Raw genomic sequence first — 20,064 nt, forward strand, 5'->3', positions numbered from 1 at the left:
TGCCAGAGGGAGCGGGTCGAGGGGAGATTGTGGGTGCTGCTCACCTGGAGGAGCTGGCTCCCCAGCAGTCGGGAATTCAAGCGTTTTGCGGTGATCAGGCATGGCTTGCCCTCTGTGCTCTCCTGTCCCTTCTGGTGGTTCTTTTTTTTCCGGGGGAGTATTTCCACCGATTTCCAAAACAAACAAAAAACCTATTTGAAAACTTGAACTTTGAAAAGTTTTAAACATATTTGAAAACTGCTCTTAAGATTTTAAACCAGCCCAGAACGCTTACTTGCCTTTTTTCATTCCCAGGGTGTTTTTAAAAACATTAAAACCCGCATTTAAAAACAAGCAGCTCGTTCCCGTGTGTCCATCCACAACTATTTTTCCTTTTTGACGCCGAGCGGACCACGCGGCGCTGCTGCCGCGGTTTGTCGCTCACCAGCCCGCTCGTGCGGCACCGCGCCGCGTGCCAGGCGCTGGGCCCTGCCTCCTGCCGCCAGGAATGCACCTCGTTCCCTGGGAACGCTCCTGTGGTTTCCCAGTCTCAAATAAAAAAAAAAAATCAGGGAAACCTCAGGCATCTGCTTTGGGGCAGAGTCGGCTCTTTGTGCTCGTGAGAGCCCCTTGGTGAAGTGCAAGAGGGAGATAAAAGCGGGCACGCTCCTCCGAGGAGAAGGGTTGTTGGGATGCAGGGACACAGGGATGCATCCCTACCCGCCCCGTGGCTGGGACAAAACGTGGCTCTACAGGAAAGCGTGGATACAGGGATATTTCCAGGCAGAAAAGCCTTTTTTGACCTTCCAGGTCCACATGCCGTCCCACCGGGCGCAGCCGCGTGCCCGTGCCGAGCCGTGCGGCAGCACCGCAGCCCCCGCACCCCCGGCTGCGGGGCGGGAGATAAGAGTTTCCCAGAAACGCCGCGGCGGCACACGGATATCGCCAACGATAAGCACATTCCCCGAGGTTTCACCGCGCGGATAACCGTCACCCCGAAGCCCGGCCGGGCCGGCTGCTCCTGCTCGGTTCCGGGGACACGCGGGGACACACCGGTCTCGTGGGGCTGGAGCTGAAACCGGCTGTGCCCCAACACCAGCACGACACGGGGAGCAACCGGATTCAGGGACGGCGCCCCGTAAGCTGCAGAAACACCCGAGAGAGGAGATTTGCGTAGGAAATGTCTTTATTAATAGCTGAAGGGGTTAAAAAAGTCCAGCGGGGTTCCGGGCTGCCCTCGGACCACAGCTTTGGGATGGGTCGGTACCACTCAATCCTCTTTTCTCCCCGTTGCTGGGCAGAGATGGCCAAGCTCATCCCATCCCGGTTTTCTCGGTGCTCCCAGCAATGGGCAAAGCTCGCCCGCGGTGCCCGAGGTCCTGTCGAGCCCCTGCCCTGCTCCCCACGGGGGGGTTGGCTGCACAGCCCCCCTCATTGCAGTGCCATGCCTCTGCCCGGAGGATGCAGCTCCCAGCCGGGCACCTGGAAGGGGCCACGATGCCGCTAATTAGTAAAATTGTATTTGGGAGAAAGCTGGCGGACGGTGAGGGCTGCCTGGCACAGCACTGGGGGGGCAGAGCTGGAGCTTGGTGGGGGGGCTGTGCCCACCCAGTGCCCAGGATGGGGAAAAGCCCCTCGGCCAGCAGGAGCTGTGGGGCCGTCAGCACCCCAGAGCTGCAGAAAAACACCGTCTGCCAAAAAACCTACGGCTTTGCCACAGCGTCCCGCCAGCGCGAGGGTCGGTGGTGCTGGGGGGGAGCGGGGGGGCTTCATCGGGGCTTCCTGGAGCCGCCACGTACATACGGAGCAGGAACCCGCCGTGTCCGGTGCGTCCCCCCCGAGCCGGCGGCTCCTCGGGCTCTCCCAGGATCGTGTCCCAGCCCTAGATGGCAGGGGGGGCCGGGGGGCCATCCTGGACTGCGCCGGGAGCCCCCTCACCCCCCACTCCCGTTGCACCCGCCGCTTCCTCGGCACTTGGGTTTTGGGGAGGGGCTCAGTGGGTTGCTCGCCGCTTGACTTCTTGCTTCCTTCCTCCTCCTCCTCAGGGGGCAGTTGCGGCTCCCCCCGGGCCCCGTTGGCCACTGGCACCTTTTGGGGGGATCTGAGGTTCTGGGCGGCAGCGAGGATGTCTGCCTGCAGCTGCCAGCTGCTGTCCAGGGGCTCCTGGGCACCGGGCTCGGAGGTTTTCTCGGGCACCTCGCTGAAAGCCCGGGCCCCCCCCACCTTGTCCCGCTGGTCCACGTACTTCTTCTTGGGGAAGGAGGAGGGGTAGTAGGCGGACGCCTTGTGCTTCTGCCGGACGATGACGGCGGCGCAGATGATGAAGAGGAGGACGAAGGCCAGCGAGCCCACCACCACCACCAGCAGCATGTACTCCTTGAAGAAATCCACCAGCCCGTCCAGCACGCCGCCCGGCGCCGAGCTGTTGGTGACCGTGGTCCCCGCCGCGTCTCCCACCGGCGGGCTGGTCGCCGGCGTCACGCGGCGGAGCGGCGGCGTGGCCGAGACCTCCTCGCCGTCCCCGCTGCCCCCGCCGTCGGGCAGCACCGCGGCGTGCCGGGGTGCCGCCGAGCGCACCGGGGCTGCCACCACCAGCAGCAGCAGCAGCAGCCACGTGCCCGGCGCTGGCTGCACCGCCATCTCCCCTGGCGCTCGTGCACGGCGGCCTGCGGGATGCAGAGGGGAGGGCGAAACGTTAACACCCCGCTGGAGCCAGACCCCCGAGCCCTGCCGCAAGCGAAGCCCCACGGGGTGCCCACCCGGCACCGAGGGACGAGCACCAGCGTCGACCCACCGATGGCGAGCTCAGGCGCTCGCTTGTTCCCCCGGCCGCGTTTCCTTAAGGAAAGCGGAGCGCGGCTCCGGCTCCCTCGCCCCCGCCAAGGGTCTGCGTTTGTTTTGCAACGGGGCGCTGCAAAAACAGATGGAAACCAGCTGGAAGGAATTGCTCAAGCCTGGGGGACGCCGCGCGCACGGCGAGGGGACCGGGGCCGCTGCCAGCAACCGGCTCCAGACAACGGTCCTTTGGCTGATTAGAAAATTCCTGAAAAATTGAGGTTTCCAGTGGAAACTCTGACACAGGCGCCGCCGCAGAAGGGCCGGCCCCTGGCGCGAGCCGCGTTTCCCAACCGCTCATCCCGGCGCGGACCGTTACAAACGATTCCCAGCTTGAGCGCGGCTAAAAATAGGTTGGCGGCAGGATTTCACCCCGGTGCCGCCGCGGCGGCCGAGCGGTGCCGGGACGGGGTGCGGGACCCCCAGAGCCTTGGCAAAGGGGCAGCCCTGGAGCTGGGGTGCAGTAAGTGGGGGTCCCAGCTGCCCGAGCATCCCTGGTGAAGGGCGAAGCCGGCTCTGTCCCCTCGCTGTGCTGCGCTGCTCCGAGCGGGATGGGGCTGGATGTGCCCCACGCCGGCAGCCACAGCCCACGGCACGTTGCGGGATTTGGGACAAGTGTCTCCCATCCTCGCACGCAGCCCCAAGCGAGGAGCCTTGGCGAGCCCCCAGCCCGGCTCCGCGCCCCCGCGGGCTTCGGGAGCGGGGTGCGACCATCCCCAGCACGTCGCGGCGCGTTCCCGGGGGACGGCAGCGTGTTTCGGCTGCGCCGCGCCACGTAACGCCGTCCAGCCGTTCCCAGAGCTCTCCCCACCGCACGGGAAGGTCTCACTAACCAGCTCCCCAGGTCCGTCGGTGGGGACCCCCGGGACAATTCCCCCCGTCCTTGAGCCCCCCCAAATCCCAACCCACCTCCCGTTTCCCCCGAAACAAACCCACCCCAGCAAACCGGGAGGGACTCCAGCAGCGGGATTTGGCTTTCAGGCTCCTTCCCAGCTGCCCAATCTGGTTTGCATTAAACCAGAGCAAACAACCGGCGGCAGAGGTGGGGGGCACCCCCAGACCCCCAAACTCCCGACTCGCCGCAGGCATCACCGCTGCCGGGGCCTCCGGGCTCCCTGCGGTAACGGTGGCACCGCCGGGACAAGGGGTTTGGGGGGGGGGGGCGGGTCAGGATGAGCCTCTTCATCCTCCTCCTCCGCCGCCTTCGCCACAGCGAGGGGCCCCCCGGCTGCGGCAGGGAGAGGGGTCCAAGGGGCCGAGTGAAGCCCAACTCCGTGCCAAGAGCAGGGCCCGTTCCCGTGGCCGTCCCCAGCCCTTCCTCCCCCATCCCACCCCAATCCCATGCCCACCCCAGGTCCCGCAGCGCAGCCCCGGCTCCAGGCGAACCCCTCTCTGCTGCCCCCCGCTCCCCAAACACTGGGGAAATTCCCAGGTTTGATGCTGTCCAGGCATGGCATCCTCCGAAACGGGCAGGCGGCTCCGTCCTGTGCCCCCTGGCTGCGCCCCCTGCTAACGAGTCACCCCAAAATTGGGGGGATGGGGTGGCATTGCCGGCTGGACCCTCACCTCGCCGGGAGAACGGGGGTCTGTCCCACACACCTCAACTCCTCGCGCCCCTTTCTGCTGCCTGCTCAGATGGAGCCTCCTCCTTCGCCTTCGCCTTCTCCTCCTCCTCCTCCTTCTCCTCCTCCTTCTCCTCCTCCTGTGCCTCAGCCCGGGACCAGCTTGTTCTCATTAGGGCTGATTTGGGGAGGGAACGCAGGAGGCCGGCGAGGGGCAGGCGGCCCCTGGCCCCCTCCCAGCCAAAATCCAGCTGGAGGCTGGGAGGAGCTTCCCTGCCTCTTGCCCCACCAGCAAAGGGGGGTGCCCCCCATCATCCCGGCAGCACCGCTGGAGGGGGGCACTTTTTGGGGTGCAAGTGGGGAAGTGGGTGGCAGGGGTGTTTTCACCCATGAGGACAGAGGTAAAACTCCATCCTGTGTGGCCGCCGTGGTGAGATGGGGGTGCCGGCACCCCCAAAACACCTCCCGGTGATGCTGTGCCAGGAGCCCCCACCCAGCTGCCTTTCACTGCCTGTCTGGGCCCTGGCACCCCATCCCGGGGCTGCATCCTGCCCCTGCACCCGCCCTGCGAGCCCAAACCCTGCTGGGGTACAGGCACAAGCCAGGGGGTTACGGCCTCAGGGCAGCGTGCGGGGCTGGGTGCCCCAGTGATGTTGGAGCTGGCAGTGTAGGGGGGCAAACAGAGCATGAGACCCCCCCGCCTTGAGTTCAGGAGACCATTTCCTAAATGCCCCAGCCTGGAAATGCTCCTGCACAGGCACCTCTGCCTTGGGGTGCAGCAGGGGTGCAGCAGGGGTGCAGAAAACCACCCCCAGGCCGCTGTGGCAGCCATGCAGCTCCCCTGGGCACAGCCTCAAATTCAGGGGTCTGAGGGCATCGCCTGGGCCCCCCCCGCCCACCCCTGCGTCCCCTCTGCCTGCACTGGGGTTGCTCAAGAGGCGGCAGCGCGGGCGGGTGACCTCATCCTCTCGCTATTCGCACCCACGTGCCTCCCCGGGGACCCGGCCAGATCCCCCCCAGAAAAGCCATCACCGGCCCCCGGGGACCGCGACCACCGTGGGGCTGGGGGCGAGGGCGCCCGGCCCCGTCACCACTGGCCCCGGGAAGCCGGAGAGGAACTGGCGCCATTTGGGTTTCTCCCGGCGTCGCCAGCCGTAATCGTGGCTCCCAGAAATAACGGGTCCGTCCGTCTGGCTGCAGCCGGCGGCTCCGCGCAGCTGCCGGGACGGCTTTTCCCGGCCTTAAGTGATCAGCGTGGAAATCTTAGAGGGGAAGGGGGAAAGGTGAGGGGTGCCTGGGGGGTGTGAGGGTGGCTGCGCTGCCAAGCCCAGCTGGGCTGGATGAGTGCCAGCGGCATCCACTCGCTCCTGCAGCCCATCCTGGCCAGGGTCCCCATCACTCCATGCCCAGAGTCCCCATCCCATCCTGGCCAGCATCCCCATCCCTCCTTGACTGGGGTCCCCATCACTCCATGCCCAGAGTCCCCATCCCATCCTGGCCAGCATCCCCATCCCTCCTTGCCCGGAGTCCCCATCGCTCCATGTCCAGGGTCCCCATCCCATCCTGGCCAGCATCCCCATCCCTCCTTGACCGGGGTCCCCATCCTCCCCCAGCCACAGTCCCCCTCCCCATCCCGGGTCCCCATCCCTGCCCTGGGCTCTTCCCGGGGCAGCGGGCTGGGGCAGCCCCCGGTGCCAGCGCACCCCGGCCATTACGATGCCGTTTTTGCCTGCGGCTGGGGCGGCTCAGCCCCTCGGTGCTGGGCAGGGCTGCACCACCCCAGCCCTGCTTTGTAATTTGGGGCAGCTGGAATGTGGGCACCCACAGGGCTGGGCTCCGCAGCGTGGCCGGCACCGTGCAACCGGCAATTGGAGACGTTTCTGCCCGGCTCTGCTTGTAATTTGCTCCTCTGGGCTGCACTTTGCTGTGCCAGCGAAATAGCCCAGGGGTCCCGATCCTGCGGAGGTGCACTGGAGTGTGCACAGCACCGTGCCCAGCACGGCATCATGCACAGCATCGTGCACAGCACCATGCCCAGCCCCATGCCACCCACAGCCTGGCACACCGCACGCTGCCCTCCTGCCGTGTGGCACAGGGCCTTGCCGGGGTGGTGTGCCCCAAGGATCCTGCTGTGACACCGCACCGGCTTCCTGCGGATTCCTCTGCCGTGAGCTGGGCCGTGGCAGCCCGACAGGACCTGCTGCCTATGCCAAATAGGGCGATTCCCGGCTGCTGGCAGCCGGCTCACGCTCTGGCAGCAGAGGAAAGTTTATCCTCGCCGGGCTCCTGCTGCAGAGCGGTGGGCGCAGGGCAGGCACCGGGCTGGGCGAGAGCGAAGCAATCCCTCTGACCTGCACCATCCACTTTTTTGGGACCCACCAGCCTCATCCTCACCCGGGCCGGGGGCAGAGGCTGGACGAGCCGCTGCGGGGTGAAGCCGGATGCTGGAGCATCCCTTCGCCTGCGAGAGAAAGTGGGGCTGGGGGGGATGGTGCCCCCGCGGGCTCCTGTCCCCACCCTGCCCCAGTAGCCCAGAGGCACAGAAACGTTTGTGCCCACTACAGCTGAGCCACGAACCCCTCCGGCTGCTCTTTGGTCCGGCAGGACACTGGCATCCGCACAGTGGGGACACAGTAAGGTCAGAGCAGGGTGGCATCACTGGGGCGTCCCAGCTGGGGACTGGCCACCGCCAGCGGCTGCAGACCCCCTCGCCAGCGCTGGCTCACCCCGGAACATCGACATTTGCAGGAGGGAGCGGGGCCAGCGGCGCTGCTCGGCCCCAGATGGAAAATATCCGGAGCGCAGCGTGAATGTAAACAGGCGGCAGGGCCGGGGGGGCCGGGGCGCAGGTGCGCCACTGCGCTGCCAACCTGCCCCTGGCACGGCCACCCCGAAAGCAGCTTTCGAGGCGGCTGCGCGCCCGGCGCTCAGCTCGGGATGGGGCGGCACAGCGGTGCCTCGAGCACGTGTGGGGTGGGGACGGGGATGTGGGGATGGGGGTGCTGAGCCTGGCAGGGCTGGGGTGGGGATGCAGGATGGGGACGTTGAGCCTGGCCACAGCAGGGGTGGGGATGGAAGGATGGGGATGCTGAGCCTGGCAGGGTGGGGATGGGGATGCAGGGACGGGGACACCGAGCCCAACTCGGGCAGCGATGGGGATATGGGGACAGGGACACGGGTACAGAGACACTGACCCTGGTGGGGCAGGGGTGGGGATATGGGGACAGGGACGCTGAGCCTGGCGGGGCAAGGATCAGGATGGAGAGATGGGGATGCTGAGCCTGGCCGGGGTGGGGATGGGGATGGGGGGACACGGAGCCTGGCAGGGCAGGGACAGTCCTGGGTCATTTCTGCTCCCTTGGGCACCTCCTCCGGGGCCGGGATGGGGAAGGGTCGGGCTGGTGGCTCGAGGGGTGACCAACACCTGCACCCCAAGGGGAGGTGGGACCTGGGAGCAAACCTGAGCCCCTTCAGGCCCGGCACCGAGGGCCAATGCTGCCCTCCGAGGCTGAGACCCTGCGACCACCCTTCGGTTGCTGGGGCTGAGCCCCGGGGGCAGTGGCAGCGCCCAAGACCACACCGATGGGCAGTGCCAGCACCGGAGGCGTCCGCTCACCGCGCTGCAGGTGACCGCAGGGCAGGAACACGTTACGCCACCCCGGTCCCGTCCCATCACCCATCCCCACCACTTCCGCCCTGGCACCGCCATCCTTTCCGCTCCCACGCGATGGCACGAGGCCAAGCCCACGCGGGGAGGGGTCCCGGGGGCTGCGGTCCCCAGCCCCCCGCTTTCTGGGTCCCTGCCCAGGGAGGGGTGGTCAGGGCTTACGTTTCTGCTCCCCCCACCCTGTGGGGGCTGCAGCTGCTGCGGGAGGAGGATGGAGAAGTGAAATTTCGGCAGGGGGATGTGGGCAGGAGGTGGGGTGGGGGAGGGGGCCAGGGGGCTGGCGGGCACCGTCCCCGCCAGGAAGAGGCCACCATGTCCGGGTAACACTTTAATGGGGTCGACCTCGAGCGCTGAGGTTGCTCGGGGGGAAAGCTGCTCCCAGCAACGGTCCATGTTAAACCACAAACCCAAGGGGACGGGGGTCCCAGCACAGGGACCGGGCACCATGCCCACGGCCCAGCCGCCAGCCCCCCCGACGCTCTGGGACACTGGAGCCGGTCGCCGTCCCCGCGTCTCAGGAGTGATCCGGCAGGAAGCTGCTGAGAGTCAGGGTGTCACCGTCGGCCTCGCAGCCGCCATCCAGCAGCGGCTTCGGCCGCCGAGCGGGGCCACGCCGGGGACCGTTGGCGGCCACCTCGCCGTCGGGCAGCAGGGAGGAGATGCAGACCATCTCGGTGTGGCTGAGCCGGCGGTGCGCCGTCCGTGCCCGTCGCCAGAGCAGGGTGCCCAGCACCCCCGTGCACACCATGAAGGTGGCGGCCACCAGTGCCAGCAGCAGGATGGCCAGCAGGCACTTGCCCATCACCCCGCTGGGGTCCCAGGGCACCGGCACCGCCGTGCCCCTGGGCTTAGTGTCCCAAGGGGCTGAACGAGTCGGCGCGGGGAACGCTCCGGCTTTCTTGACTTTCTTGGAGCTGGTGGTGGCAGGGCCGAGGGCTGAGGGGGTCGTCGAGCATGGCCCCGCGGAGGAGCTGCTGTCCGTGCCACTGGTCACCGTGCCCTCCTCGCCGAGCTGGGGGACGGTGGTGATGCCACTTTGGTGTGCTGGCTGTGTGCCAGGCTTCGCCGGTGGCGCAGAGCTCAGCAGCAGATCGGGATCAGGGGAATCGGTCTCATCCTGTGGATCGGCTGTGGGTGTCACGGCGAGTGCCCGCTGCAGGCTGGCGTTGGTGCCGGGCTCTGCCGGCGGCACGGAGCTCAGCAGCAGGTGGGGATCAGGGGAATCGGTCTCATCCTGCGGATCGGCTGTGGGTGTCACGGTGAGTGCCCGGTGCAGGCTGGTGCTGGTGCCAGGCTCCACTGGTGACACAGAGCCCAGCAGCAGGCTGGGCTCGGGGGAATCGGTCTCATCCAGGGGATCCACTGTGGTTGGCACCATGAGCGCCCGGTGCAGGCTGGCGTTGATGCCAGGTGCTGGTGGTGAGACAGAGCCCAGCAGCGGGTCAGGCTCGGGGGAATCGGTGTCATTGCCGCCGGGCAGCGTGGTGGCAGCGGCGGTGGTGCTGGGCTGCTGCCCACCATCGGCCCTCTTCCTGCGGGGGGGCAGCGGGGGCTCAACCTGTGCCCGCCCGGCCGCCCCCCAGACCCACTGCACGCCGCGCTGCTGCCGTGGCTCCGCTGGCGGCACAGCCCAGCACATCTGCAGGGAGCTCAGCACCAGCACCAGCACCAGCATCGCCAGCAGGGCCCGGCCCGACACCGCGGGACCTGCGGGGGAACAGAGGGGGCAGATGAAATTGAGGCCCCGCTGCCTGCCAGAGGGTGCTGAGCCCCATCATCCAGGCTGGCAATGGCCCCACGGAGGGATTGGATGTGAGCAAAGCATCTTCCTCCGCTCCCGAGAGGGGTTCTGTCTTGGCATGGGAATGCCGACCCCCTCCAGCCGCAGCCAGCAGAGCCGGGCTGCATCCAGCTGCGGGAGCCGCGTTCCCCCCGCCCCCCCCGGCTCCGCTGGAGAAGAAAGTTTTGAAAAGGAAGTCGAGTGTCTGGAAATGGGAAACAAGCCGCCATGGGGCCGGCTGCCACGGGCCGGGCGGTTGCAGGATGAGTCCCCGTGCAGAAATGAAACCGCGGGGCCGTCGCACACACTTTGATCGTGACACCCCCCTGCCCAGGTTGCCCGTCCTCCCCCTCCTGGGCTGGTGCGGGGCTCCCGGGCTGGAGGCACTGTGCGCCTGCGCGTCTGCGCTGGAGCGGGAGGAGAAGCAAACCCACCCCAAACCCACCCCAAACTCACCCCAAACCCATCCCAAACCCACCCCTGTTAAATCTGCTGCTCCCCAATCCCCCCCACCCCGCCGGCCCCGGTGGTGGAAGCCAGCGAGGTGCCCGCAGCCCCGCACCCAACACCATCCAAACCCCGATCAACATCCCCCCGGCGCCGGCATCCCCAGAGACTCCCACAGCCCCAGAGCACCCACCCACCTCCTATAAACCCCAGGGAGCAGCACTGCACGGAGCGTGGCACCCCTGGGACCCGTGCACATCCCAGCAAGGACCTTGAGCATCCCCTTTGCACCCACAGCATCCCCGGGGCTGAGCCCCGACCCAGCACACTCCCACCCGGGCTCACCTCTGCCCAGGGGCGCTGCGGCACCCCGAGCTGCAGCACCGGCTGGCATCACCGGCGAGGGCCTGGCTGCGCCGACACGGGGGCACGAGGGCAGCCCCGGGGCCGGGCAACTGCCGAAAGGCGAGGGGCGTCGTGGGCCACCCTCCGCCTGCACCTTCTGCCCGGGCGGGGAAGGAAAGGCGGGCACGGAAGAGCCGCTGTGGTTTCGGAGAGCAGGGTGAGGGGAACGACGTCACGCCGGGAGTGGGGCCACCAAGGGCTGGGGGCTGCGAGCGCCCACGGGCAACGGTGGCCGGGGTGTGGGGTGCACCCCAAAAAGGGGTCTCTTGCTCCACATCGGCTGGCTTGGCCCCACCGGTGGCTCGGCCGAGCTGCGTGCCAGGGCTCGCGCCGCCCCGAAAGCAGAAGTGACGGCAAACCTGGTGCCAGGGCTGCCGCCCCACCCTGGGCACAGTGTGGGCACGGATGGGATGGGAGGAGGCAGGTCATGGTGCCCTGAGAGGGGGCATGGAGGTACCCCAACACCGGGAAACGGCCTTCACACGCGAGGAGGAGGAAGAGGAGGAGGAAGGTGACGTCTTGTCTCGACGCATTGGCAGAGGCCTCGTGCCAGGGCCCTTCTCTTGGCACTGAAGCCCCCAGGTTGGCAACCGAGGAGCTCTCGGGGGGCTGCGGGGCCGTCGGGCGTTGTCCCAGCTGCGTGGCATGGGCGCATCGCGCTGCACCGGCCAGGAAACACCCCACCCCAACCGCAAGCACCGGCGCGGCAGCAGGCGGGAGGTGCAGCCGCAGGGAGGGTGCAGGAAGGATGCTGCAAGAGCACATCCGCAGCGAACGCCCTGCGGCTGCTGCCTGGGGCCGTAAACAGCCCCACCGCCCCGCCTGCCCCCCGGCAGCGCCGCGGCCCCCCCGGTGCCATGGGCCGAATTCACCCCATCCCTTCTCGAAAGTGCCGGGCGCTGGAAGAGGGTCCCGGTTCCTGCTGCCCCCAGGTCGCTCGTGGGAAAACACGCAGAGAAAACAGGGCTGGGGGCTGCAGTGGGGCAGAGGGATGAGCATCCCCAGGGACGGGGGCAGGGTGGCCAGGGAGCATCGCCTCGCCCAGAGCATCCCTGTCCCGTCCTCAGGCACAGCCGGGCCTTCGGGGACGTGCCGGGGTCGGGACGTGCCGGGGTCGGGGTGCACCCGAGGCAGCTGAAGGTGGTTGGGAAACGGGGGGTGAAACGCTGCGGCCCCCAACAAGGGCTCAAACCTGGACGGGGACTGAGCGATGCTGTTTCCAGCCTGGGCTTCCCTGCACCCTTGAAGCAGGTTTCAGCTGGGGAAGAGCAGAACCAGCCCCCTGCTGGTGCCATTCCTTCCCCAGACCCCATCACTTCGGTCTCAGCTACCCCGAGACCCCCGCGGCGAGCCCGTGCCATCAACTCCCGCATCCAGCCGAGCTCCCGGGTTCCCTCGTAGCGAAATCACCAGCGAGTCCACGTGTGACCGCGGGGACGGGCTGCGGCTCTGCCGGGATGGAGCAGAGGGGTCCCGGAGGACAGACCCCGCTCAGGTGGGTGCAGGACGCAGAGAGGCAAAGAAAAAGCAAGCCAGAGGAAGTTTATAATCAATGACTTTTATCTTTTGAAAATGGAAGCAAATATTTGGACAGATACTATGGCCGCTCTATAAGAGCGCATCTCTCAGGGCTTCGCTGGTTCTCGTCTGGGATATCACGGCTACAAAAAGCTTCAGGCACTGACTCCGGTTGAGCCTGGATAGGCATCAGTTCATTTAAATAAAATACAGGCTATAAAGTAAAAACCAGGGCGGCCTTTTCTGCGCCCTCCTCGGACCCTCTACCACACCCCGATCTCTGGGCATTTCAATCCAGCGTCTCAGAAAAAAAAAAAACCAACTTATTTCCTTCCAATTAGAAAAAACCACAAGGTCCCCAAGCACACAGCCCTGAAGTCACACGTACAAACGGACACGGAGATCACCGTCTGGGGAAGCGTTACTTTCGGTTTTGTTTTCCAAAAAAAATAAAAACCAACCCACTAGATTAAAAAATAAAAAACACACGTCATCTCAGCCACTTACTGCGGTACAAAAACGGCACCAAACATTCAAATAACCCGGAGCGGCTGGATTGTCAATCCAGCATCAGCGGTGACGGACACCGGGCAGGGGACACTTGTCCCTCCTGCTCTGCTCGCCACTGAAAACAAAAAACAAAATCCCACTTTTACAAAACTTCCATGCTATGCAATTGTAACACCTCCTCTGTCTCTTCCCATCCCGTTCTCGTGCCTCTCCAGCTACGTCGCCCGGCCATCCCGCCGGCACGGATCCGCCTTCACGCACAGACACCCCTCCAGAACAGAGAATCCTTAAATCTGTAAGTTCTGAACATGCAAACACTGGAAAACATGGAGAATTTGAGGATTTCTAGCTAACCTAATGGAGAAAAAAAATGAAAATAAAATAAAAATCATCACTTCAGCCTGGACGAAGGGACGTGTCCCCCCGCAGAGCGGCAGCCGCCAGGGATGCCCTGGGCAGGGGGACGCTGTGCTGGCGCGGTGGCTCCGAACACGTTGGGGATGCAGGGAGCTGCCTCAGGGATCCATCCCCAGCTGGGACTGGCACCCAGGCCCCCCATCCCAGTGCTCTCGGACACCCAGTCACGCTTTGGATTCGACACAGGCTGCCAGCGTGTCCCCGGCACTGCGGGCATGGGCTGCGCTTGGATGGCAGCACCAATCCAGCCTGGCACGGATCCTGTTCATGCTCCGGGGACGCAGCTGGCAAGCACGGACCCGTGCCAGCCCCGTCCCCGTGGCAGGCAGCCCCCCTTCGCAGGGGAGACCCCACCTAAGCAGAGGTTTGCTGAGCTGAGGCATCCAACCAGAAATCCCACGAGGAGCTCGCAAGCCCGGCATGCTCACAGCATCTCTTCCCCGAGGATCTCAAAGGACTTTATGAGAAACCAGTTCTCCAAACTGGGATCAAAACCACCCTTCAGAGTGGAAGGGACTGGGGGTCTGGGGATGGAGGTCACTCATCTGGGAACTAAGGATTTCCTGCAAAGTTTTGGAGCCGGGTGGGGTGGTGAGGCAGGAATGACGGAGAGAGGAAAAAAAAAAAAATTATAAAAAATAACGGAGGCGTTTTGTGTCCGGAGACCCATCGGGATAAAGTCACCTACCTACTGCTAACGCCGCTCTGGAAGCGGAGTCGAAATTCCTGACAGGAGCGCGAATGTGAGGGGCCAGAGAATTGCAAACTCACGGATTTTTAAGAGCTCCTTAAGGCCAAGGAGCCGAAGAGCGTGACGGTGCAGGAAGGAGCACCTACGGCAACGTGGCGGCTGCGACGGGCACCCCGCGGCCCGGGGACCACCAATTCGCCCCCCATGGCACAGCTCCAGCTCCGTGCTCCGGGGATCAATGTAAAAACATCTCCTGCCCGAAAAGTAACTTCTGCCTCAAAATCAGGAAAACTGTTTTAAAAGGGCGACGTGATGCCAGTTTCGAAGTTCTGTAGGGTGCAAGAGGAGAAGAGGCGTTTCGTGGCACGAATCACCTCGTTCAGAATGGTTTTTTTTCTTTAAACTGCCAGGCAAGGGTGATGGGGACAGGTTAGGTTGGCAGGAAAGGCAGCTGGTACCATCTTTGAGGGGTGTCAGCAGCAGCCTCGGCCACACTGCAAAGGAAACCGATCTGATTGTTCGAAATTGAGGATTTATACAAAATAGCTTCAGTTTTGTTCTCTGAACAGTATAAACACCCACCGCGCGCGCACACACACACGCAGTGCTGTCCCTTTGAATTTAAAACACAAATACTGCAAAGTGGCAAATCAGAAAAATAAAAAGCAACTTTTTTTTTTTTTTTTTTGGCAACTTTAAAAAAAATGGTTAAGAACAATGTGGCATTGGTCCCTAAATCTAGAAAAAGATATTTGGGCACAACATTGAAAGTCAGAATGGATTTGTTTTCAAGAATTCATAACATCTGGAAAAAAAAAAAAAAAAGGTAAAAGTAGCACTTATCCTTTTTGACTCGTTTGACACAGTCACATAAATTCATTAAAACATCAGGAAAAAAAAAATCTTTCACTAAAAAGCTTGGCTTTAAATCATCGGCTCTCGTTGACGTGAATTTAGGAGAACAGGAAAGCTCGTACTGGAATGCTGCACGCTGCTGCTCGCTGAACTGGGGAACTGGAATGTGCTGGGGCTGGTGGGCCGGCGCCCTCGCCCCGCTCAGTCCGCGATCTTTGCCATCTGCTGCTCCAGCTTGGAAATGCGCTCGTCTTGGTTGGTGATCGTGTCTTTTATGGATTTCAGCTCTTTCAAAATCTCGTCCAATTTGGCGTCGTTTTGCTGGAAGACAAGACAAGACACGGATTTGTCGGGAGAGCTGGCGGGACACGCTCTGCAGACGGGAGTTTCCAAAGCCAGGGGCTCTTCCGAACGGGATTCTCGCGAGCCGTAAGCGCGCCGGGGCGGGCAGGCAAGCGGGGTGAGCACGCCCCGCACGCCTGGCGCAGGCGCCGTGGCACTTGTGACGCTCAGGGCATGGACCAGCATTTCCAGCAGCAGCAGGGCAAGCTGCAAGGACATACTGGACCAGTATCTGCTCTGGAACAGCATGTAGGGACCTACTTGACTGACAGCTGTCACCTCCCCATCTCTGCGTATTACTGCACGATGCGTTAGCTACGGCCTCCAATTATGAACTTGTACCACCTTCTTCTGGACCTGCCGAGCCTGAGGTTCCTTTGTCCCACTGTCTGTGCTGGGTTTTACACAAAAAAGAGGTGTACAGAAGCTGTCCTAGGCAGGTGGGTGGCTGGACCAACAAGCCAAGCCTTCCTTTGGGTCACAGTTCCCAGTAATCTTCCACAGCTACAGAAACCTCGCCTGGAAAACCAAAACCCATGTACCACCTCAGCTCCAGGTCACCCACTGGCACCCAGTCTAGGGGTACTCAAATCACACATACTTGAGCTTTTGTTACAACTGCTTCTGAAGACGCAGCACCCTGGTAATCATGTCTCAGGCCACCATCCCCAAAAGCTTGTGAATTTTACTCACAGTGTTTAGGGCATCAGCTGCTTTCTTTGGAGCATTTATGAGATCACTTTTCTTGTTTCCGGCAGGCTTGTTGTCCAGTATGTTCTTCTTGACCACCTTGAGATCCCTGTTCTTGCCTGGAATGTACCCGTGCTTCAAGGAGATGAGAAGGGGATCGGCATTCTTCCCCTCAAACCACTCCTCTGCTTCCAGAGCTGCTTCTGGGCCAGCAGTATCAGGGTACAGGTCATCCTGGAAGAGGTCCGACTGCAAGCCAGAGGAGATGAATTGGTCAAGTGTTTTGGGGCTGGAAGGCATGAGCTGGCTTCAAACCACACAACCAGCACGTAGTGCTCACCTTTCGAGGAACTGTCATGATGATGGGCTCACACTTCCTCTCGTGAAGCTTGAAGAACCTTTCAAAGAAAAAGAAAAGGGGCGACTTAGGCGTGAGGACAGCCAACACGCTGTGCAAAGGAGGCCTCAGTTCAGGTACTGGGTGACTTCAGAGGGTCGTGCTTTGGCCAGGACGGGCTGTCAGTGAGGCACAGCCCCCTGCTCCCACCGTCCGGACAAGCACCACACCAGTAATTCACAGGTACACACCACCCAGCCTTCTGCTGACGGCTCACACGTGTCTCCACACTCCGGTCACCCCTTGCAGCCCTGCTTTGGGTCAGCACCACGAACTCCAACGTCCTCGGCCTGGCTGCTGCTGCTGAAATAGTCCTGCGCTTCAGGCAGGTGCAGGCTCTGCTCCCTTTCAGGGGCTCCTGCTTTCAGTAATAACCAAAGGAGCACCAAAAGGCTTCAGGGGCACATCTGGCACAGCGTGTGCCAGGAGCCACTGCAGTGACACAGACCCGCTCTCCTGAGCCGTGCTCTCCCTTTGCCGTGGCTTCCCTGGCAACTCCTCTGGTCGCTGCACTGCTGCTTTAATTACTCTCTAAATTCCCGAAACCAGTTTCCAACCCACTTGCTGGGTACAAGCTGGAGACTGACACCAGACTTGGGCACCAAAAGCTTATCACTGCTACGTTGACAGCGTAGGCTGTAACCGCCCGGGTGCCAAGTTTTCTGCAGACAATGTATTCCGCTCGATACCACTCGGGCATTTACAACAGACCCAGCCTAAGTCCCAGCAGATTTTGAGGTTATACCACGTTATGCCCAGCACAAGGATCGCTTCATGTCACAGGTCCCAACAAACACTGCAGAAGGAATCGCGTGGCAGAGAGGTCTTCCCAACAGCGGGGTCCTACACCCAGCAGCAGGACTTCTCATTTCCGAAGGGCTGAGGTCGCGACGGAGCGGCTCGCTAAGACCACGCTACCCGCCCCGACAGCCTCTCTCCCTACCTGGCAATCTCACACTTGTTCACGTCAAGGCCCCTCTTTGGCATGAACCCCATGCCCCTCTGCGGCTCCTTGCTGCTGAAGGTGTTGAGGTAGTGAACGTAGGGGGACTCGTCCGTGATCTCGAAGTAGCGAATGCTGCTGTCACCCTGCAAAAAACAAAAGCAGGACCGCTCCAGAGGCTGGAGGGGCCAGTGCTCCCCGTGCCCGCACGGCCGCTTCCCTGTCGGGACAAGCAGCCATCAGTCTCACGCGAGAGCCTTTCCTTCCAGGAATGCCGCCACGGAATAACACACAGTTTATAACCATGTTTTTTTCAGGCTAAAACTTCCACCGCTTGCCCATCGCGCGGGCAGCAGTCGCTGCCAGACAGCACGCCACCGCGGCCGCGCGATCCGCACGGCATGAGCGGAACTGCCCGAAAGCAGATCCCGGCTGCAATCCGAGTACAGGACCCAACAGTTTCTCAGGGAGAAGTGCTGTCCTGCAAAACACCGCGGCACTGTGACCTGAGCTCGTGCCTCAAGACTGGGGGTGTCAACTTCTGCGTTTCCTCTTGTGAAAAAGCTAAACTTTGTGCCACAATCAGGCCCAAAGACTATAAATCAGCTTCTCTTTCTGATTCCAGGCAATTCTACTACAGGCGATTTACAAAGATCGGATTCTTAAATGTATTTGTATGGATCCTCTTTTGGAATGGTTCATCTTATCTTTGGCTCCCATTTGCAGGAAGTCCAAAGCTGCGGCATTCAGAAGCTTTGGAGCACTTAATGCCTACAAATTGCTTTTAGCAAGAAGCATGTGATTCCAGTTTTCTACTATTTAACACCCCAAAATTACAGTGAGAGTGGCTACAAGCTCCATCATCTTCAAGCACAAGGAGGATAACGTCTCAAAGGTACCTTCCACACACACTAATGTACGATCCTTCGGGTCAACACCAACAAGAGATGCTTTGATGATGGTGTCTGACTTGTTGCATTCAGAGCAGCTTTAGCTAAGCAAATCCATCCCAAAGAAACATCCAATTGCATAACAGACCTCCACACTGCAGACTTCACAGGCTCTCTGTATGGTCCTGCACATGAGGATCAAACCAGTTTCAGAGCAGCCTGATCTCTCCACAGCCCTGACCATCGCTGCAGTGCTGCCTTTTGGTTCTACCTTTCTCAATCGAGACCCTTGGCGAACATTTCACTGGCATCATTCATTCAACAGAAGCCTCCCTCTAACCAAGCCCAGTCTTTCCAAAAGCTTCTCTTTACCTTGCCACACAAGTAAATAATGTTGGTATCTGGGTCGTAGAATGGCAGCAGGACCCCGTTGCTGGTGTCCATCTCATGAAGGGCTATTGGCTCCTCCATGTTTTTCTGGAAATAAAAAAAAGTCAGTGATGTTAATGAAGAATGGAAAAGCTCATGTTAACATAAGATCTAAATTATTAACAGTTCTTCGCAGTGGTGTCTTCACCACCCCGAAGGCGCTATGTTACAATAACAAATGCTGTAAATGTTCACAAGCTCAGTCACTCCCCAAGGACGTTATAAGCACTAAATGCACCAAAAACGGGACCCAAGAAAATTCACAAAGTCCAGGGAAAGATGTGACACAGTCACATTAGCGAGTGTCCTGTGCCAGCGTGATGGGATTGCTGCTGCCTTGCTCTGCACACAGAGCCTTCACACAGCCACTCTCCTCTGTGCACATCTTCTCAGACCCTTCGTGCAGCCGCCAGCTTCATCACTGCGCTCGGTAAGGTGGGCATCGATAAAGAAAACCCACTTTCTTCACTGAGCGACCATCCAGCCTAAACAACAGCAATACCTTCCAGCACAGGAAGCCTGAGCAGGAGCAGGCAGCAGATGGAGGAGGGAACACGCTCAAGTATACGAACACAGCGAGCAGGTCTGGGCTAGGAACTCAACGGACGTTACAACACCAAGAAGTAACGGGACAGGAACCTACTGGATTCCAAAGGGCAAGCTGCCGTTCACTCATGCGGCTGAAGCCAGTTGTGAAGATGTTTCCATCAGCAAGGAAAATGGCGCGCATGGGCCGGGCTCCCTCGTGGGTTTTCTCTTTCTCCTGAAAGAGATTTGCAGGTTAGCCTCTGGCAAGGAGCAGGAAGCCCACCTGGTGGTGGCTTCTCTTCTGGCTGCACCGAATCCCTGGCAGCACACACTGCTCCTCCACGCAGGATGCTGACTGCATGGAGAAACATCCAACTGTCTTTGTTCGGTGCTCGAGGGAAGGAACCAATTACTAAACTACAAAAGAAGTGGTCACTCCTGGCTCCTTTCAGCTTTGCCTATCAGACTCTTGCAAGGTTGAAGGAAGACCTTCTTTGCAAGCTACGACACATGTGCACGCTGCTAAGTCTCCACTGCACAACTTTGGAACTGTAATTATACACAGGGATTAGATGTGGAATTACACTCCTGCAGGTTTTAAAACTGAGCCCTAAAATCCTGGTTCAAACACTAATCCCAATAAACCCAGACAAATCCTTCAACCACTGCTATTCCTCCTGTGATTTTTCCCCTCACTTTGAAAAACACAACTAAATATGGTACACACTAAGGAAAAAGGTTCTTTCTCTACATACTCTTGCTAACTCTCTGCTGCAGTAAAACCCTGTTGCTTCTTTGATTATCAGCAAACTTACAGCAACAATTTCTTGTTTCCTGGGGTCAATAACTCGAACTTTTTTGTCTTTGGAAGCTGTACAGATTAGGCTGCCATTGCGATTCCAGCTCACGTTGTAAATCATATCCACGTGCATGTCATCCAAGTTTATGAGGGCTTCACCTGTTCCCACATTCCAGATGATGATTGCATTATCACAACCTAAAAGAGAAAAAAAACAGCTAAAGTCACAACACTGGTGTACACAGGAAAAAAAAACCAGCAGCAGGGAACAAGAAATAAAATCTGCTGCAGCTCCAAAGCCTCAGATGCTGACTCCTAACACGCTCTGTGCACCGTCACGTACGCAGAGCCCCAGGCAGCACATCCTCACTCAAATACAG

General features: G+C 61.0%; 3 protein-coding genes across 5 annotated transcripts in view; all 3 read right to left on the bottom strand.

Moving 5' to 3' along the window:
- Nucleotides 1–1,682: 1,682 nt before the first annotated feature.
- Nucleotides 1,683–2,619, bottom strand: TMEM119 (transmembrane protein 119). Its single transcript, XM_086623741.1, has 2 exons — nucleotides 1,918–2,619; nucleotides 1,683–1,727 (listed from the first exon to the last, which is right to left on the bottom strand). The coding sequence occupies exons 1-2, from the start codon at nucleotides 2,617–2,619 to the stop codon at nucleotides 1,683–1,685; spliced, it is 747 nt and encodes a 248-aa protein (XP_086479867.1).
- A 5,938-nt stretch (nucleotides 2,620–8,557) lies between these two features.
- SELPLG (selectin P ligand) lies at nucleotides 8,558–11,104 on the bottom strand. Its single transcript, XM_086623742.1, is given in 5 exon segments — nucleotides 8,558–9,747; nucleotides 9,983–10,230; nucleotides 10,616–10,725; nucleotides 10,971–11,054; nucleotides 11,057–11,104. Coding segments are annotated over 5 exon segments (1,680 nt in total).
- A 2,391-nt stretch (nucleotides 11,105–13,495) lies between these two features.
- CORO1C (coronin 1C) overlaps nucleotides 13,496–20,064 on the bottom strand; it is a 54,168-nt gene continuing 47,599 nt past the window's right edge. For all 3 annotated transcript variants that reach the window (XM_086623340.1, XM_086623341.1, XM_086623342.1), the window contains exons 5-11: nucleotides 19,701–19,882; nucleotides 19,001–19,120; nucleotides 18,301–18,405; nucleotides 17,039–17,184; nucleotides 16,039–16,096; nucleotides 15,702–15,947; nucleotides 13,496–14,987 (exon numbers count right to left, since the gene is read on the bottom strand). In XM_086623340.1, the coding sequence (XP_086479466.1) occupies nucleotides 14,868–14,987; nucleotides 15,702–15,947; nucleotides 16,039–16,096; nucleotides 17,039–17,184; nucleotides 18,301–18,405; nucleotides 19,001–19,120; nucleotides 19,701–19,882 (977 nt within the window). In that variant the 3' untranslated portion in view covers nucleotides 13,496–14,867. The remainder of the gene's footprint in view (nucleotides 14,988–15,701; nucleotides 15,948–16,038; nucleotides 16,097–17,038; nucleotides 17,185–18,300; nucleotides 18,406–19,000; nucleotides 19,121–19,700; nucleotides 19,883–20,064) is intronic.

Source organism: Tauraco erythrolophus, chromosome 19, assembly GCF_009769465.1.
Source record: "Tauraco erythrolophus isolate bTauEry1 chromosome 19, bTauEry1.pri, whole genome shotgun sequence".
NCBI classification, from domain to species: Eukaryota; Metazoa; Chordata; class Aves; order Musophagiformes; family Musophagidae; genus Tauraco; species Tauraco erythrolophus.

Excerpts from the sequence above, each read along its gene's own strand:
- TMEM119 (XM_086623741.1), bottom strand. The coding sequence starts at position 2,619 with ATGGCGGTGCAGCCAGCGCCGGGCACGTGGCTGCTGCTGCTGCTGCTG. Across the intron at positions 1,728-1,917 it reads GGGTGCAACGGGAGTGGGGG|CACCACCGACCCTCGCGCTG; the intron begins GTGAGGGGGCTC and ends GCTCCCCCCCAG.